Source organism: Scatophagus argus, chromosome 12 (assembly GCF_020382885.2).
Source record: "Scatophagus argus isolate fScaArg1 chromosome 12, fScaArg1.pri, whole genome shotgun sequence".
Classification (NCBI taxonomy): Eukaryota; Metazoa; Chordata; class Actinopteri; family Scatophagidae; genus Scatophagus; species Scatophagus argus.
This window is the reverse complement of record NC_058504.1, coordinates 14,139,139-14,157,331: the sequence shown is the minus strand read 5'-3', so window position 1 is coordinate 14,157,331 and position 18,193 is coordinate 14,139,139. Positions and strand designations below refer to the sequence as shown.

The 18,193-nt window shown below is 40.8% G+C and overlaps 4 protein-coding genes across 7 annotated transcripts; 1 reads left to right on the top strand and 3 right to left on the bottom strand.

The window, feature by feature from the left end:
* The first annotated feature begins 31 nt into the window (after positions 1–31).
* Positions 32–5,899, top strand: phykpl (5-phosphohydroxy-L-lysine phospho-lyase). 2 transcript variants are annotated; one of them, XM_046405894.1, is made up of 13 exons: positions 32–222; positions 308–397; positions 1,943–2,102; positions 2,201–2,275; positions 2,360–2,447; positions 2,534–2,650; positions 2,736–2,818; positions 2,910–3,135; positions 3,633–3,787; positions 4,825–4,914; positions 5,023–5,156; positions 5,310–5,354; positions 5,691–5,899. In XM_046405894.1, the coding sequence occupies exons 3-12, from the start codon at positions 1,987–1,989 to the stop codon at positions 5,351–5,353; spliced, it is 1,128 nt and encodes a 375-aa protein (XP_046261850.1). In that variant the 5' UTR covers positions 32–222; positions 308–397; positions 1,943–1,986; the 3' UTR covers position 5,354; positions 5,691–5,899. The 2 variants fall into 2 exon arrangements, with proteins under 2 accessions (XP_046261850.1, XP_046261849.1); XM_046405893.1 differs by lacking the exon at positions 32–222 and adding an exon at positions 499–617 and having other exon boundaries at positions 229–397.
* A 352-nt stretch (positions 5,900–6,251) lies between these two features.
* On the bottom strand, positions 6,252–10,030 carry hnrnpaba (heterogeneous nuclear ribonucleoprotein A/Ba). 3 transcript variants are annotated; one of them, XM_046405901.1, is made up of 9 exons: positions 9,879–10,030; positions 9,147–9,376; positions 8,547–8,715; positions 8,289–8,447; positions 8,065–8,196; positions 7,867–7,957; positions 7,593–7,751; positions 7,399–7,484; positions 6,252–6,961 (listed from the first exon to the last, which is right to left on the bottom strand). In XM_046405901.1, the coding sequence occupies exons 2-8, from the start codon at positions 9,359–9,361 to the stop codon at positions 7,414–7,416; spliced, it is 996 nt and encodes a 331-aa protein (XP_046261857.1). In that variant the 5' UTR covers positions 9,362–9,376; positions 9,879–10,030; the 3' UTR covers positions 6,252–6,961; positions 7,399–7,413. The 3 variants fall into 3 exon arrangements, with proteins under 3 accessions (XP_046261857.1, XP_046261856.1, XP_046261858.1); XM_046405900.1 differs by having other exon boundaries at positions 9,828–9,972; XM_046405902.1 differs by lacking the exon at positions 9,879–10,030 and adding an exon at positions 9,494–9,731.
* Positions 10,031–10,574: 544 nt separating this feature from the next.
* On the bottom strand, positions 10,575–14,064 carry nme5 (NME/NM23 family member 5). The gene is made up of 5 exons (XM_046405905.1): positions 13,466–14,064; positions 12,750–12,955; positions 11,994–12,094; positions 11,785–11,903; positions 10,575–11,618 (listed from the first exon to the last, which is right to left on the bottom strand). The coding sequence occupies exons 1-5, from the start codon at positions 13,589–13,591 to the stop codon at positions 11,535–11,537; spliced, it is 636 nt and encodes a 211-aa protein (XP_046261861.1). The 5' UTR covers positions 13,592–14,064; the 3' UTR covers positions 10,575–11,534.
* A 144-nt stretch (positions 14,065–14,208) lies between these two features.
* rack1 (receptor for activated C kinase 1) lies at positions 14,209–18,193 on the bottom strand. Its single transcript, XM_046405904.1, has 8 exons — positions 17,975–18,193; positions 17,281–17,452; positions 16,326–16,473; positions 15,864–15,959; positions 15,344–15,454; positions 14,923–15,063; positions 14,567–14,677; positions 14,209–14,321 (listed from the first exon to the last, which is right to left on the bottom strand). The coding sequence occupies exons 1-8, from the start codon at positions 18,081–18,083 to the stop codon at positions 14,256–14,258; spliced, it is 954 nt and encodes a 317-aa protein (XP_046261860.1). The 5' UTR covers positions 18,084–18,193; the 3' UTR covers positions 14,209–14,255.

Below are 18,193 nucleotides of genomic sequence, written 5' to 3'. Positions count from 1 at the left end.
GCGTGACAAGCCCCACATTTAGGTCCTTCTTAATAAAGCGACAGCATTAAATCTAAACTTAACGTTTCCCCTTTCCCCGATATTTATATGACAAAATATTACTTATTTAATATAAATAGCCCACTTGTGCTTGCGATCATAAAATCGACCGCAGAATGCTTAAGCTAAGTGTACCCAAGTGTACCCACTGACGCATGCGTGGCACATTTTGAGACGTTACATGTAAGGACATTACATTATCTACATGACGGAAATTCTACCATATGACCGCATACTTCTTTTGATAACTATTAATACGTTTTCTCAGCAGTTACACACGGAGATAAACCTGGAAGAATATGGCACTAGAAAAACTTAGGAAAGAAGAAACTCTCGCGATGAGGAAGCGATTTATCGGGTATGAAAAATTTTCTTCATGCTAACTAGCTACCAATCATACTGCTCCACGGTGCAGTAAATTCACTAAAGTTACTGACACGTTAATTTGTTTCATTGCAGGCAGTCCTGTAGGCTCTTTTATTCAGACGACCCTGTGAAAATAGTAAGAGCAAGAGGACAATATCTATTCGACGAAAATGGCAAGCAATATCTGGACTGCATCAGTAACGTTCATCATGGTAATACATTAAGCAAAAGTGAATAAAACAAAATGCGAGGACTTGCGAAACATCACCTTTATTGATTTTTTTGTAAATATATGCTGAATTTCACATCAGCAACACTTTTTAAACAAGTTGTTGGAAACATTCCACAGGTTAACTGGTTGACTGGAATGAATGGTTGATATGACTGGGTATGAAAGGGACATCCTGGAAAGGTTCAGTCGTTTCCAAGCAAAGATGGGGCAAAGTTTTCCGCATGGTGATTAACTGTGTGGGCAAAGGGTAATAACAGTTTGAGATAATGCACAATTGCAAGGAGCTTGGAAATTTTACCATCTGCGATCTATGATATAATGAAAAAATTCAGAGAAGCTGGAGAAATCTCTGCATGCAAGGATCCGTCAGGTGGCGCTGCATTAAAAACCGACATGAATGTGTAGAATTACCAGTGGTAGATTTTTATGAAGTATAATTTCAAGTAATATATGTAAGTACAAATTTGAGTTAGTGTTTCCATTTGTCCAACTTTATACTACGGTACTTCACACATTTGTCTGACATCTTGGGTTACTTGTTAATTTTCAGATAATATTCATACCTCCCTTTCCAGTGGAAGTTGTGCATCTCCAAACATGGTGATTTGAATGTTAATGATTTTCATAAACTGGGGGATTGTTCCTTCATGTTGCTGCCTCTACAAATGAAATTTAACTCCACCATGCAAAGCGAAACACTTTTGACTTCTTTAGGCCTTAAGAAGAAATGATGCAAAGTGGAAACTGTGATGTGGTCCACACATCAAGTTGTTTTAGAAAACCATAGACCATCCAAACTGTTACCAATGCAAAGTTCAAAAGCCAGCATTTGTGATTGTATGGGGGTGTGTTAGTTCCCACAGAAGGGAAACGTTCACGTCTGTGAAGACAAGCCACAAGATTACCAAGCCACAATCTGTATGTGTTAAAAAAGCACGCCTTCGTAGTAAAAGAGTGCAGGTACTAGACTGAAATGCCTGCAGTTTAGACCTTTTTCCTCTGAGAATGTGTGGTGCATTATGAAGTGCAAACTCCGTCAATGGAGAGCCCAGACTGTTAGGCGACTGAAATCATCAAGCAAGAATCAGAAAGAATTTCACTTTAAGAATTACTGTCCTCAGTTCCCAACACTTACTGTGTTGTAAAAAGTAAAGATGATGTAACACAGCGGTAAACATTCTCCTATCCCAACTTTTCTGGTATTGCAGGCATCAAATTCAGAATGTGTGTCTATTACCAAAAAACACAGTATGTCCTGCTTTTGCCAAAGGTTTTAATGTGTTAGTTTTGTGTTTTCCGTTGTAGTGGGCCATTGTCACCCCAGTGTTACAAAGGCTGCAGCCGCACAAATGGATCTCCTGAACACAAATACACGATTCCTCCATGACAACATTGTCCTGTATGCAGACCGCCTTGCTGCCACCCTGCCCAAGAAACTGTGTGTCTTCTACTTTGTTAACTCTGGGTAAATAACACTGTTTAGTACACCCACAGCCCCCCCCCCCCCCCAAATTTTGCTCCTGAAGTACCTTTACATCCATTTTACATCTGTTTTTCCGACAGTTCGGAGGCCAACGATCTTGCCCTACGCTTGGCACAGCAGTACACCCAACATGAAGATGTCATTGTGATTGACCAGTAAGTATTATGTTCTAATGCGACATATTCTCCTTCTGACAGTACACTTGTTTATCAATTACAATGAACTCTCTTTTACACCAGCGCATACCACGGGCATCTAAAGTCCCTCATCGACATTAGTCCTTACAAGTTCCGGAAACTGACAGGACAGAAAGAATGGGTTCATGTGGTGTGTAAATTTATATGACCATCACTACAAAAACTGGTAACCAAATCTGGGCTCCTGTTTGAAAGAAACGTGTGTCATTCTCTCAGGCACCCTTACCAGACACCTACAGAGGCTTATACAGAGAGAATCACCCCAACCCGGGCCAAGCATATGCAGATACTGTAAAAGACCTAATAGAGGAGGTGCACAGGAAAGGACGTAAGGTGAATACTTACCACAAACACTTACCATTACACAGCAACACTCTCAATTATTGTAATACAAACGACTTGCTGCCTTTTGCCATAGATCTCTGCATTCTTTGCTGAATCGTTGCCAAGTGTTGGAGGGCAAATCATCTTGCCCGAAGGATACTCAACTAAAGTTGCAGAGTGAGTGAGGACTTATTTTTTAGGTTCTGGTTTTGCTCAGCCACATGTACAGTATTGGTGAAAAGGTGCATCTCCCTCCCACACACCACAGATATGTACGCTCAGCTGGTGGACTGTTTGTGGCAGATGAGGTGCAGACGGGCTTTGGACGTCTAGGGAGTCACTTCTGGGCATTCCAGCAGCAAGGGGAGGATTTCTGTCCCGACATAGTGACCATGGGCAAACCCATGGGCAATGGACATCCCCTGTCATGTGTAGTAACCACTGTAGAGATAGCCGAAGCTTTCACGGCCAACGGAGTGGAGTACTTCAACACGGTAACTATACAGTAGCCCAACCATAACAGGATGTAGAGACAGACAGAGTAGTAATCCAGGGATGTCTATACCTTTGTGATATAAGGAATTAATTTTTCCAGGCTGACAAACCATAGCATTCACAGTATAAAGTGATATCACCGTCAATACCGTTACTTTCACTCAGCTGGTGCCAGTTACATGAAGATAGGGATTCTCACTTGAGAATAAAATGAGAGTCTCTCATCTATCTCATCATCTTCTCTTATTGCATTATGCTCACAGTCTGATGTTTGTTGATCGTTGTCAAGAAGTTGTTGAGTAGCAACTCCTTAATTTGCTACTACATTGCTGCATACACTACAATCCCTAAAGTAAATACAAATTTCCGCTTTTAAGCAAAACAAAACAAAAATATGTCTGTGGAAATTCTGTTGAATTCTAACAACCTCTCGTTAAGCATGCATATATCGAGATGAAATAATTTTTCTTTCAATATTCTCTCCAACTTCATGCAGTTTGGAGGGAACCCAGTGTCCTGTGCAATTGGCCTGGCAGTCCTTGATGTAATAGAGAAAGAGGACCTAAGAGGAAATGCTTCGAGGGTGGGAGCGCATCTTAAGGATCTGCTCACAAAGTTACAAACACGACATCAAATAATTGGTGATGTCAGGTAAAGATGCATTCTATTCACCTTCACCTTCCATGGCATTAAATCATTTTTGAAACCACAAACAACAACAAAGCAGCTGATAAGGGCAGTCTGGTTATAATTAACTATTAACTATTTAACTTATAGGGATACAAGTTTGAACACATTGTAGAAACAGAGTAGAAAATCATGCATCTCAATAAACACACAGTATGATAAAGTGTCAGTTGTGCATCAGCAGTATGTCAGATATGGCTGTACCTGGTGTTGCAGTGTGTAAACACAAAACATGACTTTCTTTGAGTCATTTAATACTGAAATGCATGATTGAAAACACCTGTGTCTCTGAGAGAAGGTGATGCATCACATGAGACCAGAGGTAACTGCAGTGTACTCGTGGAAATTCAAGGTACTTGAGTATTTATATTTTATGCAACTTTCTACTTCTATTGCACTCCATTTGGTTGAAAGCCATAGTTACTTTTCAGATTACTCTTCCTGTCCAATGAAATCCATGTTTCCAAATTATTGTGTGTATGATACTTGGGAGTATTTTTTCCTGCTGATTATACTTCTGTACTCAAGACAGAAGATTCAATGCTCATTATTCTGAATGCATGACATTCACTTACCTGACTGTTTTCACTGTGTGCTATTTTTTACTTAGTGTGTAAACAGTAAAAATGAATCCCTGTCCGTACAAACATGTCTTGTGCTGTTGTTTCAAAGCATCCCCCTGACTATTCAAGGATCCTCAAGCTTCTCATAACAAACTGGTCATATTAAAAATGTTTATTACACAACAACTATAGTTATACTGTAAAACAGGTCATCACTCTTCCCTCAGTAATATTCAGATATGTAGGGACATTTTGACAAAAATGCATCCATACATAAGTGGCCCATAAGTGGGCAGATGTGACCATGGCATGACTCCAAATCTTGTGAACCATGGCGACATGTTTTTTAGCTATTTTGATTACTGTAATGGACCAAACAAGACTGCGCTCCTCAAAAATGTTGCAGTAGTTCATTAAGAACTTTCTTCTCTTTAACAGGGGTGCAGGGCTGTTTGTAGGTCTTGAGCTGGTTACAGACAGGGAGAAGAAGACTCCTGCCACAAAAGTAGCATCAACGTTGGTAAAGAGGTAATTGTTTTAATCTTACCATTTGTACAGAATAAGACTGTCTACAACTTGATTTTTTGCACTTACTGTCAAAAAGTGGTAGTTAAGTCAGTGTTTAATTTACATCAGGCTGAAAGAGGAGGATAAAATCTGTCTCAGTACAGACGGCCCCTGGGAAAGCGTCTTGAAGTTTAAACCTCCTATGTGCTTCAGTATGGAGGACGCAGATCTGGTGGTGCAGTGTATTGACCGTATCCTTACAGGTTGGTTACATGTCCCTTGTTTACTGTAGTTACTGTAGACTTGCACTGTTTAGCTCGACATCTGCTAGTCTCAACACTCAGTGAAAATGCCATTAAAGCATTTATTTCACCCATAAACAATTTCAGTGAATAACTTATTAAATGTTCTTACAGACATGGAAGCCAGTGACCTTAAACTGGAAAAGGAAGACATCTAAGGTTTGTTAAACCTGTAGAAAAACTTTTAATTGCATCAGACATTGTCAGATGGTCACATTCATAAAGTTCAGAGGTAGAGATATTAATGTCTATACTTGAGGTTCCAGGAGAGCAAAAAAAAAGTTCATTCATTCCACTTGGCAGAACATGTTGCTGCCCTCCACTCAACTCTGACCACTGTGGGGACTTTGTTTTAAAAATTGACTAATCAACTGTATATTTTTATCAAAACAGTGACAGATTATAAATGATGGTGTGTATTTGAAGATGACTCTTCTTTTTGTCTAGAGCCATACAACCCAAAAGTGAACTCTTATTGTAAATCTGTCCCCACAGGTATCACTTCAGTAGAAATGGGAGATGCAGCCACCTCATTAATGGAAACCAGCCAATCGGAGGTTCACATATTTTAAGTGCAAGCGACAGCATGTACTTACAACCTGGGATATGACCAGTGTATACAAGACGATGCTTATGCGACACTAATCATCTTTTCTTGTTTTTTAAAGTAAGAAAATAATAAAATTACCACTTTTTAAAGCCTGGCTCTTGTGTTCTTTTACCCACAGTTGCAATATATAAAATAGGTTTTAACTTACAACATTGATCAGCAACATGTTCTCAATACACAGTACGGTTGATATACGCACTTACCAGGCTAATATTTTTAACTCCTGGATACATTCACAAAAATGCTCAAGTATTGCAGTTTCACATCTAGTGGGGTGGGTATTAACACTCAGCCAGTTATCCTGCAGATTGGGAAGCCATGGGAGAGTGTTTCACTAAGAGGCATCCGTAGAGATGTTAACATTACTCATGACAAAACAAGCAAGCCATTTAACAGTACAAAACAGTTAACATTAACTTTAACAAATAATAACAAAAAGATCCATGTGTAATATAAACCAAAAGTTTATTTCTAACAATTTGCCCAAGACACTAGAGGAATGAGTTTCCAGTGAGAGAGGGAGTACCCTCGTACATTAACAGGCTTGCGTTCAGTTGAATAACACTAGTAAAGCCACTTAAAATTGCAAACATGATGGGGGAAGAATCTCCTTAAAAACCAAAAGAAAGGAAAAAAAAAAAAGATGCTGGTTGTCTTCGTCTACTAGACCATCTGCAAACATTCACTTGACACGCCGACAATGAACCCTTTGATTAGTTTAAATCCCTTATTTAGCCTCACCCCACATCTGAAGCCATGCAACTCGCATCCAACACTCAGCACGGGAGAAAATAACTAAAGATCTAGAAACACCAAAAAGAAAAAAGCGAACTTGTTTTATTTGTGAGCTTTAAAAGCTCTTGCTCCTGCTCATCTGTAAATCCAGTAGACATGTAAAAATACAACCATACAATACATTAGATTCAAAAAGGTACCAAAAAGTACAGTAAAAATAACACTTCCATCACTGGAAATGTAAATGGACACAAAACAATATAAAATAAAAAGTGGAAAAGTGACATTTGCTTCCCCAGTTCCTCACTTGATCTGTACAAATGGAGCATGAGTCCAAATTTCTGCCAACTCCAAAGGAAAAGCCAGAGCCCATGTTCGCTGTGGTCAGACCATGGATCTCTTTTTCTTATTTACTTTAGACCTTAAGAGAAAAACACGGTGCTTAACGTTACTGAGAATAAACCAAATATGGCATGCAGTTACACAAAGACAGACAGGTGCATGAATGAGTTTGACAGGTCAGTGAATGAACAGACACACTTTGGGGGGAGGGGGCACGACCGCTTGTTATTACACGCCCAGCACCTTGGTGAAAGGTGAAACAGTCCTCATTCCTGTTCTCAACCACCACCAACACAACCCTTATTGATCAAGTAGTGTTTGTAGAGATGCATCATAAGATGGCTGACAGGTGGAATGAATCCGTCTTTAATGATCACAGACCCCACAACACGGCCTACCCTAACCCCACCACAATGTTTGAATGGATTTAGACTAGATGGACATCTTTGGGGTCAAAAGGCACCAATGGTTACAACTATGTTCTCATACTACCACGGATGATGCAAAAATGCATACCTGCACTACGTGTGATCAGTATGGCTTGTAGCTATTCTGGTGGCCTCCACGTCTTGGAGTTTTCCCATAGCTTGTATTGCCCTGGTCTGGAGGACAAGAGAAAAAGGGACTGAGTTCTTCTGTACAACAAGGAGGACCAAGAAAATAAAGTTTCTCTCATTCTTTTTCTTTCCCTGGTGGCACTTATCGCTTACTGTAATCGTAGCCACCCCCATAGCCGTAATAACCAGTAGAGTAGTCATAGTTGCCGTAGCCGCCGCCATATCCGTAGCCTTGCTGTCCATAGCCATAGTTCTGGTTGTATCCCTGGTTCCAGTAGTTGTTATAACCTTGATTCCAGTTCTGGCCCTGACCTAGAAACAACAGGTGATCCTTTTGTCACAATTCTCCGGCACACAGAAACCAGCAGTCACATCCAGAGTGTAGTTTAAAATAAAATAAAAAAACTGCATGCAAAATTTTTTTTACCTCCACGACCCCTGCCGCGTCCTCCATATCCACGGGCACCATACTGTTGCTGCTGGTAGACCTCTTTGGGCTGGGCTATTTTAATTTCACACTGGAACACCACATAAAAGCAAATTACATTGCAGAATTTGCAATATATGACACTGAGTAGATTATACCCAATTTTGCACATATGCAGAATGTGTAATATGCTATTACCTTGCTTCCACCAACGTTGTGGTACTTCTTCTCCAGTACCTTCTTGACGGGGGCCTCTTCTTTATATGTGATAAATACGAATCCCCTCCTCTTTTCTGTCTTTGGATCTTGTGGAAGCTCAATGGTCTCGATCTACGTAAGAGGAAAATAAGCCATTAGGCAACCAATATAGTAGTAGGGTATCCACTCCTTAAAATAATGACAAAATTAACTGAATATCATACCTCTCCAAAAGTCCCAAAGTACTCCTGAATGACTTCCTTTGAGGTGTCAGGGTTAAGGCCCCCCACAAAGATTTTCTTGACTGGATCTTTCTTCATGGCCATGGCCTTCTTGGGGTCGATCACTCTGCCATCTAGCTTGTGCTCCTTCTGTTCAAGAACCTGAGGGAGGACAAAAAAAAAGAGATAATATTGAAAATAGCCAGTCTTGTAAATCCATCAGTGGTCCTTACATTCCAATATAATTGCTTGCCCACTCACCTTTTCTACACTGGCTGCGTCTTTAAAGAGAATGAAGCCAAAGCCTCTTGACCGGCCCGTCTGCTGGTCCATCTTTATGGTGCAGTCTGTCACCTCACCGAATTTAGAGAAGTAATCCTTAAGATCCTTCTTGCTTGTGTCCCAGCTGAGACCACCAACAAACATTTTCCTAAAAAATTAAAACGGGAAAGAGGCATATGTAAGCATTGCAGGCGGTACCACTACTTCAACTTCATATAAGGCCTTGGGGGAGGGGGGGGGGCGTCGGGCAGGAGGGGGGTGTAAATGTACACACTGTACCAGAACAACTGTTGCCCCAGTGGCGTGTGGAGACAGACTTTAGTTGCTGTGCTCGCAAGCTATTTAACAGCATCAGTTCAATATAATGAAAATCACTACGATACGACCACAGTAGATCAACAGTCTCTCATAAGCCAGTACATGTTAGATTTGACGCCTGCTCTGGCGCCCATCCCCCCTCCGCTCTGCATATGGCGCCAACACAAAGGCCGGTTGAACAAAGAAACACGGTAAACCACGAGTGCTCCTTGTAACTGTATGTTTCACAAAACACTGACGCTATGCCGTTTGAAAACTCACCCTGCATCCTCCTCGCCTTTGCTGGCGTCGATCTGGCCGCCCTCCGTGCCGCCGTTTTGCGAATCCCCGTCCGCGCCGGGCTCTTCGCTCTCTCCGCAGTCATTCACGGCGCTCTCGTCGATTCCCTCTTCGTTCTGGCCGGCTCCGTTATAATCGTCGTCGACTTCGTGGCCGTTTTCTGATGTTTCCATATACTGCTGCTCTGTCTCAGACATTTTGCACTATTACACCTGAGACCAAAAGAGAAAACAAAAATCAAGTTACCATACAAAATCCCGGTGGTTATATAATCCGTCATGCCGTACACGCTTCGCCATTTACATGGTGCCAATGCGTGCATTTCCCACCATTTTGGCCGGCACGGTCGAGTTCCATGCATTCAGAGAAGGCCGTATTTCTTGCCCAGGGCCAGCAAATTGCAACAGCGTAACGGTTACTCACAACACATCAACCGCCCACATTTTAAGTAAATTTCAGCCAGACCCAGAGATTAGAAAAAGCGCAGCCATCTGTTCCACAGTGATAACACGAGTCTGGACTACACAACTCAAATTCGCAGTTACGTAATGCACAGGCCGAGCTAGTCGCACAGAAAGGCCTGTATTTTCCAGTAATTACAGATATTTCGTGTACATCTAACAGAAAGAAATATCGAAAAATTGCAACAACTAAAGTACTTACGTGACAATACAATGAAAAACGAAGACAAATGAAGTACGAAAACCTGCTTACTGGTCACACTACCGGAGAGCGCTCTTCAAGATGGATTCTCCCACACGACGACAACTCGTGGTTGGTTTTCTAGAACCGGCAGAAAAAAAACGACATTTCTGCGGATGAGCATTCTGATTGGATGATCACTTCTGCCATTCATGGCACTAGCCAATGACATGCATGTCGCGTTCTTTTCACAGAAGATGTCCACGCCTTTAACCGAGGAAGATACTGTTCCTTTTCTGCTTCAAATGAAAAAGATGTGTTTACAGCTCGGTTAATGCAACGTTGACCGGCATAGTAAGAATATGAATAGCTACTGTTGTACTGAGTAATGTTTTTAAAGTGTCTGAGTTAGAAGCTCACTGACTTGCACTGCTATTGGCAGTCTGGCACAACCAGTCAAATGCAACAGCAGCGCAGTTCAGGGTCGCGGAAATTTAAGGACGGCATGTGGAAAATGTCTTTTTAGACATAAACGCACCAAGAGCTGTTAACAAGCCTTTTACACGTGTAGGCTACATGAAGAATTCTCTCAATGGCTGTTGTTTAAGTCGAAAAACTGGACAAAATAACGGACATTAAAATAATGCAATCAAATACATAATAAAGTACACTATGTTAGCCATGCACACTATTTTAAGGTTTTTATTGTGAATGTCAGATCGGTGTAGATTAGTCTTTGCAGCAATTAATGAAAGATGACACGCAGTCTTGCATTGCTGTGCACTGTGAGTTGTTCAAGTTATTTGTAGGCTTGATAGTAGACGGTTTTAGATAAACTGTCATGTCTTGTTCAGAGTTTTTCCAACAATGAGCAATCCTTTGTCTACACAATGACTTGGAAACCACACACATACAGCACTGCGGTCATAGTTACAGTGCTGACCAAATAACCTCAAATCAAGTGACCCTCAGAGACTGACTTGAGTATTCAGTTGTGTCTTAATAATTAGAATCATTCCTTTTCTATGGTTTACCTTCTACTGCTGTCTTCAAAAACACATAGCCTAATACTACTACTGCAATGGTCACATGTTGGTCAGACTCAGTATGCTGCAATGTTTGTTCAAGCAACTGATCTATTTAATCTAATTTATACATTCAGTACCATATTTGTTATAGAGCCATATGCACATGCAGGTCCTTCACTAGTTGGAGTACTTTTGCAATAATAGTCAATTAATAGCCAAGGCTTATATGTTTGTTAACCATTTCCAGAGAAGCAACAAGAGCTGAAGCTGTTGAAGGTCCAATTTCACGTTCTCATCTGGATTCAGTTCATCCAACTCATCCATTTAAGTTAGTGCAGTCATAATCTCATGCAAACTTTTGAACCCGCTGGCTGATTTATTTAGTCATTGAAGATGTTAGACCAGGTGAAACAGCATCCTTTATTAGAAAATCAACAAACTTAATTTTAGGACCAGTTGTTACTGTTCTTGTGTAAACCTGCTGAAATTTTCATTGAGGTTATATATCAAGCCACACCCTTTACAGAAGTGTTAAAACATAAACAAATAGTTTATATACAAGAAAACTTTACCTGAAAGCAAATAAAACAGTTGATTAGTGCCAAGGACATTTTATTTCATCATAGTACTGAACAAGTATATTTTTATAAAAATTGACATTTTCTGAAAATATGTATTCATCCATCTTGTCTCCCTGTTGTCAATCTGCTTCTCCTGCAATGTCTGCCGCATATATTTTAGGCAGAGTTGGATTGTTTTCAATCAGCCAGTCAGCAAGCCAAATCTAATGGAAACAAAAGCGCATGATAGTGGAATAAGATGTTTCAGGGACCAAAGCTCTTCACCAGCAACCAGCATGGTGACAGTAATGCTAAACACCAATAAATATCTGGGTAATGAATTAAACTGTCCACCTGCATAGCTTCAGATATTGAGCATGGATTACTTACGGTGGGATTGTGTGGCTTTTGCTTGCAGAGCTCTGTGAGTCCATTAAGCAGAGTTGGGTATACACACCTTTTCAGGTATTCTTGATGTGGTTCTTTTGGGGCAAAGGGCTCAGTCAAAGCTGCAGAGAGAAAGCGTATGGGATACATAATCGTAAGTGTTCAACACTGCATTGCAAACAACAGTATGTGTGAGCATATATATCACTTACAGTTTGGGAACAGGAATTTGATCTCCCTTACAGCCGCATGATATGACTCGCTGCCATGGAGTGCGTTTTTCAGTTCAGAAGTGCCATATTTTGCTCTAAGACTGCAGAAAATTACAACACATTCATATACATTTCTGCCAGACTTGGCAAAACTGTAGCCTTCTGCATTAGATAAAAATGATAAATCAACACAATCTCGTAGGATGACCCACACTTAGTTACATGGTGGTCTATCACAACCTATTATACATGCATGTAACATTGGATTCATACCCTTGTACTTTATCCCTGCCATGTAGAGAATGTACTATAAACAGTATGTTTGACCCAACTTTATTATTTTATTTAATATGTCTACCACACAGGACTCCCTGTCTGAATCGGTGTGACCAAAAGACTGCTGCCAAGATAACACAGAAATATGGTCACACACTAAAACATATGGGACACATAAACAGAACTTATATTGCGGAAGGTGTATTAATAGTTATTCGCAGTATTTTGCAATATAGTGTAAGTCTGATTCAATCGTGCCAACCTTTGTTTCTAATCAGACGTTTGGTACATTAGCAGAAATGTAAATACTAATCATGGTTTTGTGGTATCACAGGCCTGGTTTGTGTGTATGCCTCAATTTCCATCTATCCTGCAGTGATTCAAAATCACCACCATTGTAATACATGTTGTATTTATATAAAAAAAGTGTCATAGAAGGAACAAAAAGTCTGAATCAACACTATAAATGTACACACTTACCTCTCTGGATGAGTCTCTCTGGCCTTGATGCTGTTGACAGGCCCTATAATGGACTTCAAGTGGGCGATAGCGTTGTCACGGGCCAGAGTCAGAGCAATGATGGGGCCAGAGCTCATGAAGGCAATCAAGCTAGGAAAGAATATCTTTCCATACTGGTCTGCGTAGAAGTCACAGCATTGCTCTGGGCTTAGCTGCAGCCTCCGCTTCTGCCAGTAGTGAAATTAAGTAAAATGTGAACTACTATTGGATTTTGACTAAGAGTTGGCTGTATCTGCAGAGCATTTCCTTATTTACTTAGAGAACAGTAACTTAGTGGACACGGTTTGCAACCGATACATTCTACATGTTACACTCTTGAATTTCCCTCGGGATCAATAAAGTATCTATCTATCTATGTCATGACTTTACCACGATATCCCAAGGAAGACATTGTTAACGCCCTCTGGTGGACAAACTATGTAATAACAAACCGATTTCTCTATTGCCATAAAAATACAGTATATTTTGCATTTCTGTACTGCAATTTTTCTCTAGATATGAAACAACATACGTGCATATACATGTGATATTACCCAGTATCAGCCATGCCAATGTATCAATCAGACTCGACACACAAGTGGAGAAATACCTGTTCCCTGTCGGTATGTCCTACAATAAAGCGTAATTACACAAAAAGTCTGAACTACCGCTATATTTTCCACGGCATTTGAACCAACCTGCAATACAATGAAGCCTGATTTAAGGATAATGTCCTCAATCTCCTCAGCTTTGTCGATAGCATCTGGTTTGATAACAGCCAGCGTTCTTTCCACATAAATGCGACTATTTGAAGCTTGGTCCATCTCCCCGTCTGCTACACGTGTCTGTACTCTAATGTTATAGCAAAGTTGAGTTATATTAAACGTAATGTCTAACTAGTTAGATAGATGTTGACATTTTAAATTGTAGCAGCACTGTTTCTTCGAACAGCGCACGACGTTCTGTTATACGTTGCTAGGATACCATTAGGAAACTACGGCATCCCAAACAGGTCAATCGACAGTGTACAAAGTACTGGTCAAATCCTTTACCCGCAGCCTCGTTTTAAATTAGTAAAAATAAATCAATATTTATGTATCTTCTGCAATCACCAAATATCACCCAGGCTCCCTTTTTAGTGAGAATAAGAATAAGCTAAAGACCTGCAGTATTTTTTGACTGAACACAAAAGACTGAACCATTACAGTGAATAGTGAATGATTGTTAGATCTGATTCTTTTAACTCAAAATTGTAAAGGTAAAATAAGGTTTTTATTTGTCAATCACTGTTTTGATCATTTGTTGAGGTGTGGAATACACTGTTGATGATGCTAACAAATTCGTGTGAATAGGTTCAAAAGGTAAAAGTTTTTACTGTAATAAACATCTTATTGAACATATATCACAGATAGACAGTGCTGAAACCAAGACGGCATACATGTTCTTTTCAAACAGTCTTTTATTCAAAGTTGCCTCGTAGACAATCGCTTATCGAGTTCCAATGGTGACCTGCCACACTCTGATCAGGTTGTCAGTGTAGCCAGCAAACAGTGTCTGTAATGAAAGGAGCAGATAAACACCGATTAATCAAATTCTGTTCATTTGTGACCTCTCTAGTTAGGTCATTAATACTCAAATGAGCATGTTTAGTGCACCCCTCATATTTGCAGGACTTTCACCATGGGACATCAGAGATAAAAGTGAATGGGTATAATCAACGGGGATTAAACACTAACACTGCCAACTAGTGGAAATAGCCAGATGTGTACTGAAAGGTCCAACAGAGCCGAGTGACATACCTGTCCATCGGCAGACCATGCCAGACAAGTGCACTGTGGGGGTTCAGCCTTGCTGTTTGTGCTGATCACTTCCTGTCTCAGCTCATCCACAATGATCTTGCCCTCCAGATCCTACATGAGAGAATACCAGGGGCAGAGAAATCAATAACTGCTCAGAAATAAAATCAATGACAGAAGTTTATGCATCCAAAATTAATTACATGACGAGCAAAGTGGTCTGGGTTAGAGCTCAGAAACAGCCTCTTTTATCATCAAAGAATACAGTTGGCATTTGGAGTTCCATCACTGCCCTTTGCATTGCTGTTTTGATGCACCACATACAAATCTTGAGATATATATAAGATGCAATCTTTTACCCAAATCTTGATACTGGGGCCAGTGGCGGCACACAGCCAGTAACGGTTGGGGCTGAAACAGAGGGCATTGATGGTGTCTCCACTGTCCAGGGTATAGAGGTGCTTGCCCTCATTCAGGTCCCACAGCATAGCCTGGCCATCCTGGACAAAAAGAGAAAATATGTTGGTTTCAATGATATTTACACGATTATCTTTTTAACAAACATTTAATGCAACACAAAGACCTGTTTATGTGCAGGTAACACTCAGAAACAGCCTCTTTATCATCAATGTTAAACAGATGCTTCTTACGTTTTCATCACTTGTGAAACCTGCAAGCTGGACTTAAACTGGTGCTTCAGTTCAGAATGGATGAGGAAAGACCAAAACAATTCAAAAGCAGTCTACAACATCAATTAAACAAAAAAAGCTTATTTCATACCCTTCCACCAGATGCACACAGGGAACCATCAGGAGAGACAGTCACTGTGTTCAGGAAGCCAGTGTGGCCAATGTGGTTGGTCTTCAGCTTGCAGTTGGCCAGGTTCCACACCTAGGAGGAAGAGACAGGGAGACTGCATTACAAATATGGTGGTATAACTACAAAGATCATATCAAGCTATGCGGGTTGTGCCCTCATCAAAAATGATCATCAGTGAGTAGGTCAGGTAATACATGCAAGTTTATCAAATCATTGGGCAAATGAATTACTTTAAACTGCTCTATGTTGTACAGTCTGCTCTGTGTATGGTCTGCACAGTCCTTGTGTACTACGCATAGTCCTGTGCATTATGTATAGTCTTACACCGGTTTTGCACTTGCACAGTGTGTATTTAGTTTCTAGTGCTGCACCTGGTCCCTGGAGGAACGCCATCTCGTTCCACTGTTCACTGCTACTGTAAACAGCTGAAATGACAATAAAAAAAACCTCTCGACTTGACTAGAAACAGTGAACAACATACCTTGACCATCTTGTCCCAGCCACAGGAGACAATGATGGGGTTGCTGCTGTTTGGGGAGAAGCGCACACAAGATACCCACTCAGAATGGCCCTCATCCTGCAAATTGAAGAAGCACACATAAATATTTATAAATAAATACACTGTGAACACAATACTCTCCCCCAATCTCCCACTAACCCAAACATAAGAATTCTATTTTTTTTTTTTAAACAGCCAGATGAAATCATGATTGTCATCAACAGTATTGTTTGACTGCTTATTAGCATCAAGAAACATAAATTATCAATAGATTCAACCAATGATGCGAAGGCACAGCAATGTTGTAACGTTTCCACTGTGACTAAGTGAGCTGCATCTTCCCTTTTGATGTCACTCTGAAATGCATTTGAGCAAATGACACAAATCTAGTTTAAGCAACAGAGAGGTAACAACTGATATTCTCAACATGTGTTAGCAGCTCACCTGGATGGTGTACTTGCAGACTCCAAGAGTGTTCCAAAGCTTGATGGTCTTGTCCCGCGAGCCAGACACAATCTGGCGGTTATCAGCAGAAAAGGCCACGCTCAAAACATCCTTAGTGTGCCCAACAAACTGCCGGGTGGTCATGCCACTGGAGAAACATCACATCAAACATTTGAACAAAACTACTGTGCACCCAAAGATACTCCAGTATGAGCATGTCCAATGTCTCTAGCATAATTCTTGATACATAAATAAAACACCTTTACACTGCATGGCTTTTATATTCTCAGCTTTTATTGCTCGGTGACTACAGAGCTGTAGATGCACAGTCCAGTTACTAGCACCAGCATTTGCATTTTGCCATTGGACTTCTTCTGAAGCTGAAGGTAAGATCTCAACAGTTACTGAAATGTGACTGGAAACATAAAACAAAAAAAATAATCCATCTTATGTGACTTCTATGGTTTGCAGTGATCTGCCAAATCGTTTGATCTAAGATATCATTTTCAACTCATTTGAGGAGAGATATGCAATTGTTATAATGCATCATTAAAAAGAAATTAGAGATTATTCAGCCATGACGCAAATTTAACTAGGTTGCTCTGTCTCAACTTGCTGCAAAGTCAGCAAAACCATCTGACCCTGGCCCTATTGATGGTATGGAGAAAAGGTCTACACAGATTAAGTGTAGCTTGGCTACAAAGTTATGAGTTTAAAGTGTTTAAATAAACCTACTTAAAGGGGGATGTTTCCTGCTATAGTCATAAATCCAAAGTCAGATCTGACTTCATGCATCCAGAATTCCCTGAAGCATTCCTGCTATACTTTCTCCCTTTGTACTGTCCACATGGACAGATTCAAACCATCTACAGTAAGCATGTAGTGGCAACTGCTTGCCATCATAAACCCCAAACATGTGACCAGTACTTCAGAAATTTCATCTTCCTACACTTACGTGGTGAGGTCCCACAGGCGGAGGGTCCCATCCCAAGCACCGGACAGGGCAAACTGCCCATCTGAGGAGATGACAACATCACTCACAAAGTGAGAGTGTCCCTTCAAGGAGCGCTGGGGGATGCCATAGTTGGTTTCATCACGGGTCAGCTTCCACATGATGATGGACTTATCTGAAAAACAGGTACAGGGATTTAGCTCAACGTCCAAATTTCTCTCAAACAGGAAAGAGACAGTTTGGATCTCAGTATATGACGTTATTACTGTGCAAGTGGATTTCAAAAGATAAGCTGTCATACTTTTAGCGAGCATATCTGAAGAGTGAATCTGTTAGAGCTGCTGCCGAGTCAACACTTATGTACATGTAATCACACGTGTTGTTACCTTTATGTATCTGTTAGATTACGTGCCACACATTCAATGTGGGCATCTACGACTGAAGTACAGATGACGCCAGATACTGTTAGCTCGCTAAGCTAAGTGGCGTTTTCCTCCTAATTTAGAGCAGGCCGTGCCCGTTTCAAAAATGTTTAAAAAGATTACTATGCATTTATGTCTGAAACACACTATATACACAATTTTAACGTGTCACTAATACCAGCACCGTCATTTACTTGACGCTACTGTAGCAAACCAACTAGCAGACCATAGCATTAGTCTAGCCATGTTGGCGAAGCCGGCAGAGGAAGCCTCACCTCGGGACGCCGACAGAATCATGTCAGGATACTGGGGCGTAGTGGCGATTTGGGTGACCCATCCACTGTGACCCTTCAGGGTCCCCCTCACTGTCATCTGCTCGGTCATTTTGGCGAGGTTCGGTGGTGCCTTTTACAAGGATTGATTCGGATTTCTCAGAGGTACTGAAAAACCTAGGTCCTCATCGCATCTAGGCACAGAGGAAAAGGAAGTTTGAA

Bases quoted from the DNA above. Each gene is read 5' to 3' on its own strand.
- phykpl (XM_046405893.1), top strand. From the start codon at position 339: ATGGCACTAGAAAAACTTAGGAAAGAAGAAACTCTCGCGATGAGGAAG. The intron at 398-498 runs GTATGAAAAATT...GTTTCATTGCAG, and splicing joins ATGAGGAAGCGATTTATCGG to GCAGTCCTGTAGGCTCTTTT. The intron at 618-1,942 runs GTAATACATTAA...TTTCCGTTGTAG, and splicing joins CATCAGTAACGTTCATCATG to TGGGCCATTGTCACCCCAGT.
- hnrnpaba (XM_046405901.1), bottom strand. From the start codon at position 9,361: ATGTCTGAGACAGAGCAGCAGTATATGGAAACATCAGAAAACGGCCAC. The intron at 7,958-8,064 runs GTAATAGCATAT...GTGGTGTTCCAG, and splicing joins ACAACGTTGGTGGAAGCAAG to TGTGAAATTAAAATAGCCCA. The intron at 7,752-7,866 runs GTAAAAAAAATT...TGTTGTTTCTAG, and splicing joins ACGCGGCAGGGGTCGTGGAG to GTCAGGGCCAGAACTGGAAT.
- nme5 (XM_046405905.1), bottom strand. From the start codon at position 13,591: ATGGACCAAGCTTCAAATAGTCGCATTTATGTGGAAAGAACGCTGGCT. The intron at 12,956-13,465 runs GTTGGTTCAAAT...CACTACTGGCAG, and splicing joins CAGGCTTCATTGTATTGCAG to AAGCGGAGGCTGCAGCTAAG. The intron at 11,904-11,993 runs GTAAGTGATATA...TTCTCTCTGCAG, and splicing joins CAAATTCCTGTTCCCAAACT to CTTTGACTGAGCCCTTTGCC.
- rack1 (XM_046405904.1), bottom strand. From the start codon at position 18,083: ATGACCGAGCAGATGACAGTGAGGGGGACCCTGAAGGGTCACAGTGGA. The intron at 16,474-17,280 runs GTAAGTGTAGGA...ATGTTTCTCCAG, and splicing joins CGCCTGTGGGACCTCACCAC to TGGCATGACCACCCGGCAGT. The intron at 14,322-14,566 runs GTATGTCACTCG...CTTTCATTACAG, and splicing joins CATGGTCTGCCGATGGACAG to ACACTGTTTGCTGGCTACAC.